This window comes from Salvelinus sp. IW2-2015, linkage group LG18 (assembly GCF_002910315.2).
Source record: "Salvelinus sp. IW2-2015 linkage group LG18, ASM291031v2, whole genome shotgun sequence".
In the NCBI taxonomy this organism is placed as follows: Eukaryota; Metazoa; Chordata; class Actinopteri; order Salmoniformes; family Salmonidae; genus Salvelinus; species Salvelinus sp. IW2-2015.
In genome coordinates this window covers 48,507,707-48,520,939 of record NC_036858.1, presented here as the reverse complement: position 1 = coordinate 48,520,939, position 13,233 = coordinate 48,507,707, and the positions used below count along the sequence as shown (strand labels likewise).

At 39.8% G+C, this 13,233-nt stretch overlaps 1 protein-coding gene across 1 annotated transcript; it reads left to right on the top strand.

The window, feature by feature from the left end:
• The first annotated feature begins 272 nt into the window (after positions 1–272).
• LOC111977434 (solute carrier family 22 member 7) lies at positions 273–12,942 on the top strand. Its single transcript, XM_024006851.2, has 10 exons — positions 273–766; positions 889–992; positions 7,672–7,826; positions 8,446–8,614; positions 8,899–9,022; positions 9,317–9,426; positions 10,158–10,372; positions 10,588–10,696; positions 11,028–11,234; positions 12,384–12,942. Exons 1-10 carry the CDS (start codon positions 389–391, stop codon positions 12,466–12,468), a joined length of 1,656 nt encoding a protein of 551 aa, XP_023862619.1. The 5' UTR covers positions 273–388; the 3' UTR covers positions 12,469–12,942.
• The last annotated feature ends 291 nt before the right edge of the window (positions 12,943–13,233 follow it).

Sequence of the window (13,233 nt, the reverse complement as noted above, 5' to 3'; positions counted from 1 at the left end):
GCTGTTGAGAGTTAATTGAACATCTACAAACCAAACATCGATTTTGGATTTTCCAAATAAAGTGTTAACGATTTATCACTTCAGCACCTCTAATGTGGTAGTTTATGGTGCTTTCCTAAAAATAACCTTTAGAATAACATCCCATTTATTGGGACTAAGCTTTCACTTTATCAGCTGGTACTGTATCTCTGCTTAGGATAATGAATTGTTAACACAAGGCTGGTAAATATGTCCTTATCCTTCTTTCCGACCTTTATATAACACACAGAATGAATTACCAACTGTAAGAAGAGCAGAGGACTAGAGGATTGTCTCTGCAGACAGCCTTAGAGGTGGTTGCTGCTACTTTACTGAGAGGAGTTCTGGCGACTCCAAAGTGCTTTTCAAAATGAAATTTGACAATGTCCTCTCAGAAATCAATGGATTTGGTCAATTCCAAATAATGATCGTCCTGATTCAGAGCCTCTCTCGCATGACCCTGCCGTGTCACTTCTTACTGAATAACTTCATAGCTGCTGTGCCCTCTCACCGCTGTGACATCAGCACTCTGGATGATGAGGGCGTCTTTGGGAATCTGACCCAGGAGCAGAGACTGACTGTCAGTATTCCAGTACAGGAAGATGGGACTCCAAGCTCCTGCAAGATGTTCCCAGAACCCCAGTTCCACCTCCTGTCCAACTTCAATGACAGTGACCTAGCTACAGTCCCCTGTCAGAATGGATGGGTATATGACAACAGCACCTTCAAATCCACTCTGGCTACAGAGGTAAGTCTCTTCCTTTTCCAGCTATTTTGCTTTCTAGATGGAAAGCATTGAACATGTTGATCACTTTGTAACTGTTCTGTTGTACCCATGACACCAGGGTTATTGTTATGATCTCTTTTAAGTGGGACCTTGTATGCGATAGAAAAGGGATGAACAAAGTGACAGCCACCATTTTCTTCATTGGAGTAATGTGTGGGGCTCCTTTATTCGGTTTCCTCAGTGACAGGTATGTATGCACTATACAGAAAGAACCCTTACTACTTCACACAAACTTGCGTATACACACCAAGGTTATTATAGTAAGCGAAAAATGAAAATAAAAATGAAAAATTGAAAAACTATTTAGTAAACTGAAAAAAAATGTAAAACAAAAAAATAAACATTTGAAAAACGAAACTATACTGAAACTATTATCTATGATGCAGAAAATAACTAAAATAAACTAAAAAACATCATAAATGATGTTTAGTTTTAGTTGTTTTATTCTAAACGTTGGGCAAAAATCAAATGTTGACGTTTCAAATAGGCCTAGCTTGTACTAGCTATCAATAGCTAACAAGGAAGAAATTCGAGGGCGTGCAAGGAGCATGACTGGGCCAAGCTAGAACAGCTTGTGAAGTTGCTTGAGCCGTTCTCAATCCACATTAACCAACTCCAAACTGACAGCCAGTGCAGTGTCTTCTTAACCTTGAGGCATACTTGCAGTCAACTACGGTTTCAAAACAGTTGGCACAGGTCCTCCTGAAGTCATTGCGTGAGCGCTTCGCATGCATACTGAATCCTCTGGCACTTCGATCCAACCACTGCAGCAGCTTATCTGATGGGCCCAAGTGTGTCTGTGGCACTTTGCTCAACAGAGACAGAGACACTGATGAGGGAAGCAGAGTATTTTTTCCTCCATCAAATCAGAGAGTACAGCTGTGGAGCAGCAGGTCCGCAGGAAGATGCTAGCAAGCATGTCGACCTCAGTGATTCATGTTTAATATTACATAAACACATGTTTAATATTACATAAAGAATAACATGTCAAATGTGCCATGTCTTCATACATTATTTGCTTTTTCCTCTCTCTATCTGACAGATAAAAGTTAAGGTACTTGATTCTCCTTACATCTACTACTAAAGTTAAAAAAGCATTGGATTGGTGTAAACATGGGCAAGAAAGTTTCCTTCCACCTTATTTCTTGCACCAGTCTAGGTGCTTATCCTTTTAATCCAAGTCACATTCAGATTGATTTATAATTTAAACCATACCTTACCAAACCTATGTCCTGGAGTCCTCTAGTGCAGTGGTTTTTATCCCATAGATTTTGTAGTAATGTTTTAGTCTCTCAAATATCACATGAATACACATTAGACAGGGCAAAATGTATAGAATTGCAAGAAAAACTGCTTTAAAACTGCTACATTTGAACTGCACCCCATGATAAAGTGTAGAATTGCAGCTTTAAACCTGTACAAATGTTGTCTCTGCCAACAAGAGGGGAGTGAACAGTTTGTGTCATGAACAGTGCTTGTGCCCATAAAAATAGACATGGCGTGCTCACGCGCGCAGGGTGGACGYGGGATGTTCCCCAGTGCTGTAAGGGGGGCATGAGTGAAAAAGTTTGGGAACCCCTGGTCTAGTAGCCAAAAGCCTGTATTAGCATGGGCAGTGCCATTGAGGACTTTTGGCATTTTGATTTAGTCAACTGGGTGGGACTTCCAACTTTATTGACTGATCCCTCCTGATGATCCGGTTGGCATGACCTGATGACCCGGTTGGAGTCGTGACAGCCGGATCATCAGAAATAATCAGCCAATGAATTTTACTTCTGAAGAAGAAAATTGAATATTTCAAGATAGAGATGGCCTCAATGGCGCTGCCCATGGTCTCACAGACTCAATCATGACACAGATACAGATATGTTATGTCTATCCAAGTCTATGGTCCTGGCCCCTCACCTTATATATTACTGCTCCCCAGTGGCAAGAAGTGACTTGCCAAAGAAAACCAGCTATAGGCCTACAACACATAAATGAAAATGTATGCACTCACTACTTACTGTAAGTCGCTATGGATAAGAGCGTCTGCTAATTGACTAAAATGTAAACGTAAATATTAAATCACAAAACTATAATAACCTTGATGCATACAAACACACAATAACATAGGCACTATACCCACACGTACACATGGATTTTGTGTTGTAGATATGCGGTAGTAGAGTAAGGGCCTTGGCAGCAGCTAATAGGGATCCATAATAAATACAAATACAAACACATAATTCTAGAACTACTGATAATACATGAAAAAATGTCCCTTCCTGTGGCTGGAAAATAGCTGCATAGTTAAACCATTTGTATTTGTATTTATTAAGGATCCCAATCCTCTAGTCCTCTGCTCTTCATACAGTTGGTAATTCATTCTGTGTGTTATATAAAAGTCGGAAAGAAGGATAAGGACATATTTACCAGCCTTGTGTTAACAATTCATTATCCTAAGCAGAGATACAGTACCAGCTGATAAAGCGAAAGCTTAGTCCCAATAAATGGGATGTTATTCTAAAGGTTATTTTTAGGAAAGCACCATAAACTACCACATTAGAGGTGCTGAAATGATAAATCGTTAACACTTTATTTGGAAAATCCAAAATCGATGTTTGGTTTGTAGATGTTCAATTAACTCTCAACAGCATTTTAACCAACTATCCACTAACACTAACCCTAATCCTTACTTGAAGAMTATAAACCTTAAAATAATCAGTGGTCCAACAGCATTAAGGCAGTTGTATACRATTTCAAATATTACATGACATCACATTTCATAACACTTTTCACAACACATTGTGTTCCCTCAGATCACTAGTCTACTATCACATATCTACAATACAAAATCCATGTGTACATGTGTTTAGTGTGCATGTGTATGTGTGTCTGTGCCTGTGTGTGTGTCTTCACAGTCCTCGCTGTTCCATAAGGTGTATTTGTATATATTTTTTAATCTGGTTCTACTGCTTGCATTAGTTACATGATGTGGAATAGGGTTCCATATAGCCATGGCTCTATGTAGTACTGTGCGCATCGAATAGTCTGTTCTTGACTTTGGGATAGTCAAGAGATCTTTGGTGGCATGTCTTGTGGGGTATGCATGGGTGTCCGAGCTGTTTGCTAGTATTTTAAACAGACACCTCGGTGCATTCAGCATGTCAACACTTCTTACAAAAACAAGTAGTGATGAAGTTAATCTCTCCTCCACTTTGAGCCATGAGAGATTTACATGCATATTATTAATGTTAGCTCTCCGTGTACATTTTAAGGGCCAGCCGTGCTGCCCTGTTCTGAGCCAATTGTACTTTTCAGAGGTCCCTATTTGTGGCACCTGACCACACGACTGAACAGTAGTCCAGGTGCGACAAAACTAGAGCCTGTAGGACCTGCCTTGTTGACAGTGTTGCAAAATGGCAGAGCAGCGCTTCATTATGGACAGACTTCTCCCCATCTTAGCTACTGTTGTATCAACATGTTTTGACCATGACAGTTTACAATCCAGGGTTACTCCATGCATTTTAGTCAACTCAACTTGCTCAATTTCCACATAATTTATTATAAAATGTAGTTGAGGTTTAGGGTTTAGTGAATGATTTGTCCCAAATACAATGCTTTTAGTTTTTTTTTTAAATTTAGGACTAACTTATTTTGCTACCCTTCTGAGATGAACTGCAGCTCTTTGTTAAGTGTTGCAGTGATTTCACTCGCTGTAGCAGCTGACGTGTATAGTGTTGAGTCATTCGTATACATAGACACACTGGCTTTACTCAAGGCCATGTGACATGTCATTAGTAAAGATTGAAAAAAGTAAGTTTCCTAGACAGCTGCCCTGGGTAATTCCTGATTCTAGCTGAATTATGTTGGAGATGATTCCATTAAAGAACACCCTCTGTTTTCTGTTAGACAGGTAACTCTTTATCAACAATATAGCAGGGGTGTAAAGTCATAACGCATACATTTTTCCAGCAGCAGACTATGATCGGTAATGTTAAAGCCGCACTGAAGTCTAACAAAACAGCAAGCAATGCCGTGCTTGTTGAATGTCCTTCCTTATAAGCGTGCTGAAAGTCTGTTGTCAATTTGTTTACAGTAAAATAGCATTGTATCTGGTCAAACACATTTTTTCCCAAATGTTTACTAAGGGTTGGTAACAGGCTGATTGGTTGCCTATTTGAGCCACTATTCTTGGTTAGTGGTATTACATTTACATTTACATTTAAGTCATTTAGCAGACGCTCTTATCCAGAGCGACTTACAAATTGGTGCATTCACCTTATGATATCCAGTGGAACAACCACTTTACAATAGTGCATCTAACTCTTTTAAGGGGGGGGGGGGTTAGAAGGATTACTTTATCCTATCCTAGGTATTCCTTAAAGAGGTGGGGTTTCAGGTGTCTCCGGAAGGTGGTGATTGACTCCGCTGACCTGGCGTCGTGAGGGAGTTTGTTCCACCATTGGGGTGCCAGAGCAGCGAACAGTTTTGACTGGGCTGAGCGGGAACTGTACTTCCTCAGAGGTAGGGAGGCGAGCAGGCCAGAGGTGGATGAACGCAGTGCCCTTGTTTGGGTGTAGGGCCTGATCAGAGCCTGAAGGTACGGAGGTGCCGTTCCCCTCACAGCTCCGTAGGCAAGCACCATGGTCTTGTAGCGGATGCGAGCTTCAACTRGAAGCCAGTGGAGAGAGCGGAGGAGCGGGGTGACGTGAGAGAACTTGGGAAAGTTGAACACCAGACGGGCTGCGGCGTTCTGGATGAGTTGTAGGGGTTTAATGGCACAGGCAGGGAGCCCAGCCAACAGCGAGTTGCAGTAATCCAGACGGGAGATGACAAGTGCCTGGATTAGGACCTGCGCCGCTTCCTGCGTGAGGCAGGGTCGTACTCTGCGAATGTTGTAGAGCATGAACCTACAGGAACGGGTCACCGCCTTGATGTTAGTTGAGAACGACAGGGTGTTGTCCAGGATCACGCCAAGGTTCTTAGCACTCTGGGAGGAGGACACAATGGAGTTGTCAACCGTGATGGCGAGATCATGGATCATGTATTACTTTTGCTTCCCTCCAGGTCTGAGAGAACACACTGTCTAGTCGGCTTAGAATGAAGATATATACTGTAGTTGAAGTCGGAAGTTTACATACACCTTAGCCAAATACATTTAAACTCAGTTTTTCACAATTCCTGACATTTAATCCAAGTAAAAATTCCCTGTCTTAGGTCAGTTAGGATCACCACCTCATTTTAAGAATGTGAAATGTCAGAATAATAGTAGAGAGAATGATTTATTTCAGCTTTTATTTATTTCATCACATTCCCAGTGGGTCAGAAGTTTACATACACTCAATTAGTATTTGGTAGCATTGCCTTTAAATTGCTTAACTTGTGTCAAATGTTTAGGTACCCTTCCACAAGCTTCCCACAAGCTTCCCACAATAAGTTGGGTGAATTTTGGCCCATTCCTCCTGACAGAGCTGAACTTTTGACCGACTGGAATTGTGATACAGCGAATAATAAGTGAAATAATCTGTCTGCAAACAATTGTTGAAAAAATTACTTGTGTCATGCACAAAGTAGATGTCCTAACCGACTTGCCAAAACTATAGTTTGTTAACAAGAAATTTGTGGTTGAAAAATGAGTTTTAACTCCAATCTAAGTGTATGTAAACTATACAGTTGAAGTCAGAAGTTTACATACACTTAGGTTTAAATGTATTTGGCTAAGGTGTATGTAAACTTCCGACTTCAACTGTATTTTTTAACCAGACAAGTCAGTTAAGAACAAATTCTTATTTACAATGACTGCCTACCCCAGCCAAACCCTAACCCGGACGACGCTGGGCCAATTGCGTGCCGCCCTATGGGACTCCCAATCACAGCCGGTTGTGATACAGCCTGGAATCAAACCAGGGTCTGTAGTGACGCCTCTAGCACTGAGATGCAGTGCCTTAGACCGCTGCGCCACTCGGGAGCCCTCTGACAAATAGGAGAGGCAATATCTTTCGCTATTATCCTCAGTAATTTTCCATCCGAGTTGTCAGACCCCGGTGGCTTGTCATTTTTGATAGACAACAATAATTGTTTAACCTTTTCTACACTCACTTTACAGAATTGAATGCATGTCTTTCATAATTTGATCAGTTATACTTGTATGTGTCGTGTCAGCGTTTGTTGCTGGCATGTCATGCTGAAGTTTTCTAATCTTGCCAATGAAAAATCCTTAAAGGAATTGGCAATATCAGTGAGTTTTGTGATGAATGAGCCATCTGATTCAATGAAGGATGGAGCTGAGTTTGCCTTTTTGCCCAAAATGACAAGTTAGGTGCTCCAAAGCTTTATATCATTCCTCTTTTCCTCTTTTAGTTTCTTCTTCTTTTTATTCAGTTTAGTCACATGCTTTTTCAATTTGCTGTATGTTTTCCAATCGGTTGTGCAGCCAGACTTATTTGCCATCCCTTTTGCCTCATCCCTCTCAACCATACAATTTTTCAATTCCTCATCAAACCTCAGGGATTTAACTGTTTTCACAGTAAAAAAAATGTAAACGGGGCATGCTTATTAGTAACTGGAATAAGCAATTTCATAAATATGTCAAGTGCAGTGTCTGGTTCCTCATTACACACCATAGACCAACAAATCTTTATATCATACAACATAGGAATCATTACAAAACGTCTTGTATGACCTCTTATACACTATATTAGGCCCAGACTTTGGTGTTCAATTGAATCCTTTACAGAAATGAAATACTCTGATAGTGTCTAGTGTTTAATACCATGTTGTTGTTTTTCACTTAGCTGCATTGTGTATAGAAATATGGCAACACTTTACATTATGATATACTGATAATTTGCCTTTATAATGTTTTATTTTTCTCTGAACAGATTCGGCCGGAGGGCAATGCTGATGGTGGCTTACCTAGCAACTATGGTGTTTGCTTTTACCAGTGCCTTCTCCACCTCTTATGTCATGTTTTGTATCATGAGATTTTTCACCGGAGTGACACTATCTGGAATAAGCATAATCTCCATTGTACTCAGTGAGTTAGTCCCTGATTGCACTTTGTATTGTATTGTGTTATACATATTAAAGTGTTATACAGGTAGCTTAGCAATTAAGAGCGTTGTGCCAGTAACTGAAAGGTCACTGGTTAAAATCCCAGAGCCGACTAAGTGAAAAATCTGTCGATGTGCCCTTGAGCAAGGCACTTAATCCTAATAGCTCCTGTAAATTGCTTTTGACAAGAGTGTCTGGTCAAATGTATAATGTTATTATAGTCTCCCTCTATAAGAGGTTTTAGACCTCAAGGGAATTGATCTTGGTTAAATTTGGGGTTAAATTAAATACACTGGGATTTCATAAATCATTCATATTAAAATGTTGATGATTGATTTAGTGATATATTGCATGACTGAATTATATTTTCTGTTCTTGCTGTAGCTTCTAGGAATATTCAGCTTGTTCAACATGAACTTTGACTGTAGAGGCACTCTGCAAATTATGTAGAGACAAATCTGAAAGTAAATGCTAAAAAATGGTTGCTTGGTATCAACATCAGTTGCTTTACATTAGATGTAAGTGTTAGCATAAAAATCGGTATTTACTTTAACATTCAAATATAATTCATTCCAAACTCTCTTTCTTGGACATTTCTACAGGTGTGGAATGGTTTGACATTCAACACAGGACATTTGCTGGAGTGATAGTAAGCCTGGATTGGACAGGTGGAAACATGCTGCTAGCTAGCATTGCATACTTTGTGAACGACTGGAGGTGGCTGACCATAGCAGTTACCTCGCCTCTTGTCTTGGCTGTCATTACCTGGTGGTACACAACCCATTTTACTTTGATGTTATGTGTTATACTTGGTTTGATGAGTTCATCGTTAAAACTTGTCCACTGGTAAAACATGTACAGGTAAAACTTGTTTAGATGTTTGTGGATGTACTGGTGAAGTCAGACCTTACTATTTGTGCAATACAAATTCCCTCTCCTGGGCAAATAAGGGTATATATATCTACTAAAAGGAAAGGTTTATAACAACATAACATTATTATTAGAGACCATCTGGTGGCCTTGCCTGGTGTCAACAGGGATCTATGCCATTGCAGGTGGCTTCCAGAGTCTGCTAGATGGCTCTTAGCGAATGGAGAAAAAGAAAAAGCCCATTTCTACCTGGAGAAATGTGCCAAGATGAACAACAGATCCAAGTGTATGGCTGAGATCACACCACAGGTACATTTAATGCTCACATATGTGGTATCATGTTATGATATCCTTAGTCTCAACAGGGCTTCTTTCAATCTCAAGTCCTGCTGAGATTGAGGCTGTCCTAATATCGACACCATACTCAGAAAATGCTGCTCATTTTAGCATGCGTGGCTTCATGACAATGGTGAAACTAATGACTAATAGCCGCAGGTGAAAAACTATTCTGAGCCATCTAGGTAAGCAAATAAGATAAACCTAGAAATGCGTTGTTGGACAAAAGGTTTTGCATAAAAGCATGCCTTTTTTGGTTGCCAACAGACCCTTACAAATGCAGTAAGAGTTAAAGATGAGGACAAGAAGTACGGTTTTGTGGACCTTGTGAGAACTCCAAATATAAGGAAACTTGCCATTTGCACAGGAATACTATGGTAAGTAGGGGAAAACACTTTTGGATCTCATCAAGGTCTGATGCCATAGAACTAATCTTAAATGCCCTTAAAAGGGAAACTCCACTTAAAAACAATATATATATWTTTTTTTCATTAGTCCACGTTGATATAGTCCACATCATTGGCCACATGCAAAACACATCATCACGGTAATGTGGCCAGTGACACTTTGCTTCTTGAAAGTCCAATATCTTGAAAACTTGACTGCTGACATACAAAACATTTTGGGACTGTATCAACACTGGACTAATGAACATTTTTTATTTTTTGAGTAGAGTTTCCCTTTAATGTTTTCTCTCCAACTTGTCTGGCTATCAAATTTAAAGGAGCAACATGTACTATTTTAGCCATCATTTCCATTTCTTCAAGGTTCTTAACGGACACTGCATATAAATGCCTAAAATGGCTTAGTACTGCTTCTTACCTTATCATAATCCATTTGGCCATCCATTGGGCCATCCACAGGAGGTTGGTGGCACCTTAATTGGGGTGAACGGGCTCTTGGTAATGACTGGAGCGGAATTGGTGGAATGGTATCAAATACATCAAACAAATGGTTTCAAGGTGTTTGATATGATAGGCCATTATTATGAGCCGTTCTCCTATCAGCAGCCGCCACTAATTTGGCTCTAGTTGCAGGTGGAAATGTTACATGTATAACCTTTAGACGTATTTTTGATCGTAAGTTCATTATTTTCTTCAACCTGTAGGTATGGAGTTGCGTTTACATATTACAGCATCAGCTTGAACATCACTGGGTTTGGCATGAATGTCTACTTCACCCAGTTCATATACGCTGCCATCGAGTTGCCTGGAAAGATTGTGGTCTATTATTTCTTGAACAAGTTTGGCCGAAAACCTGGACAGGTTGGGACACTGCTTTTGACTGGAGCCTGTGTCTTCATCAACATATTTGTTCCTCAAGGTATTTGTTGGTTCCTGAAAGATATTGTTAGCAAATAATAGGTTTTTACTTTACTTACGTTTTACTTACTTACCTACTTACTTACCTTTGAGTTGCTTGTGGAACGTAGGCCATCGCAGTTTGTTTTCTTTGTGCACTTGCATTTTGAGCCCTGGGGGTATTTTTGAGTTGTTAGCCTTAGATTCAGTCATCCATGTCTTCATATTTTCACTTAGGTTTGTGGGTGTTTCGTAGCATCGTGGGTCTTTTTGGGAAAGGCCTCTCCGAAGCATCCTTCACAATAATGTTCCTTTATACCACTGAGCTCTACCCAACAGTAGTTCGGTGAGTGACCAATAAACTACTATATCACATAGTGTTCACTTAATGTAATCACCTGTAGTCTTGGTGTGTATTCAGTGAGGTGAAATGTCTTTCACAATGTTGCAGATCGAAATGTAACAAATAGAGCTAACACGACTCCTACTTGACAGACAATCAACTCTGTTCTACACAAAACAATGATATCTAAACGTTCTGTAATGTTGTTGACTCCTTATAACACACATTGTTGAAGTGAAGTTTCCAATTTAATTATACTGCCAGATTATCATTATTCTTTGCACAGATCTGTCCTCTTTTGCACTCTAAATTACTTTTTTGCTTGGTCCCTCAGGCAGAACGGCGTTGGCTACACCTCATTTGTGGGTCGGCTAGGCGTGTCCATCGCTCCCCTCATCGCCCTATTGGACGATGTGTGGGAGCTCCTACCTGCTGTGATATATGCCTTGGTGGCTGTTGGTACCGGACTAGTGGCTTTGCTCCTCCCAGAAACACTCAATGTTCGCCTGCCAGAGTTCATCGAGGACATAGACAGACCAAGGTAGAGCAGGAATTGTATTTGGTAACACTGTATCTAAAGCATCTAGGTACTGTATATGATTGATTGATTAATTATTTAATTTCAGATTCAGACACCATTTAGTGCCCAGCCCATATGGGCTTATAAGATACAAACAAGTGCTTGTGAAGAAAAGGGGAAACAAATACAGTTTACAAAAATAATGCAGTTATATAATGCATTGTAAGACTTGCCATGGGCCTGATTATAAGAAATTATAAAGGCTCATACATGCTTATAACAACTTGTAAACATTATACCTATGCCAATGCTTTAACCAAATCTTTATAAAGGCTCACACATGCTTATAACAAGTTATAAAGCATTATAAACTGGGTGGTTCGAGCCCCGAATGCTGATTGGCTGAAAAGCTGTGGTATATCAGACCGTCTACCACGGGTATAACAAAAATGTATTTTTACTGCTCTAATTACGTTGGTAACCAGTTTATAATAGCAATAAGGCACCTAGGGGGTTTGTAGTATATTGCCAATATACCACAGCTAAGGGCTATATCCAGGCACTCCGCGTTGCGTCGTGCTTAAGAACAGCCCTTTGGCCATGGTAGATTGGCAATATACCACACCCCCGTGGGGCCTTATTGCATAACTATAAACCAGTTAGTTTGAGTCCTGGATGCTGATTGGCTGAAACAGCATTTCAGCTATGTGTATATCAGACAATATACCACGGGTATGATGCAGAAATACTGTTCTATTTACGTTGGTAACCAGTTTATAATAGCAATAAGGCACCTTGTGGGTTTGTGGTGTATGGCCAATATACCACGGCTAAGGGCTGTATCCAGGTACTCCACTTCGCGTTGTGCATAAGAACAGCCCTTTGCCATGGTGTTACTGGCCAATATACAACACCCCTCAAACCTTTTTGCTTAATTATACCCATGCCAATGCATAAACTGAATTTTAATAAAGGCTCATACATGCTTATAACAAGTTATAATGCATTATACCTATGCCGAGGCTTAAACCGATTCTTTACAAAGGCTCATAACAAGTCATACATCATTATACGTATACCCTTAAAGTAAAGGTTACCCATTATTTAATCAGTATTCAGAATTGAACGAATGGCCATGTAACATCTAATTGTACCTTTCATGCTTTGCAGAGCGGAACTGGATGGAGAGAGTGGCAATCCACTAAAGCAAGCTGATGAAAACAGGAATGGAAATGGAACAGTTGAGGTTACATGAATCCACGCCGAGATCTTATTAGATTTTAAAAGGATTAGATATGTAGATATATGTGAATCCATGTCACTCAGAGATACAGCAGTTTTCAAGCAAGTGCATGATAGATGGACACAGAGCAGAATATCTACCTAGAAGAAATATAATGGATGGACCAAAAAATAGATGTACTAGGGTCCTACTAACATAACCAAAACAACTAAAAACAACCAAATACAATCCAATATAAATCCCCTTATGTAACACACATGATAAAAGTTACTGTTAACCTCTGAAATATCAATTAATACTAATACTTACCTGGTTAGTACTAACATATTACTTACMTGTTTATTACTTGGTGAAAGATAATTGTAAGATGAATTGTAGCCCATTTTTCTTACATGGTCATTATTGAATCTACTGTTTTGTTCTTCATAAATACTGGTGTTTGTGTGTCTTACTATGTGGCTTGGCAATAAACCTGTGTTCTATACATACGTTTCCTGTACTGAGTTATCCTAACTGTTTAGAACTAGGTACCTTAAAACTCCTGTCACGAGTTGTAACTTGTATTTAGGATAATTCCGACTGTGTATGGTTTTTATTTCCATGCAGTTAAATACCTTTACTGTGGTGGCACGTTCAATAGAMCAAAACATTTATATAATGGTGACGTGTTTCAGCATATCTAGCCTTCGTCTCATTTCCCTTTTGTCTAAAAACTTGGGTGGGAACAAGCCTGAGTCCCAGTCTGTTGGTGCCATCATGTTGTTGTACTTGTCACTC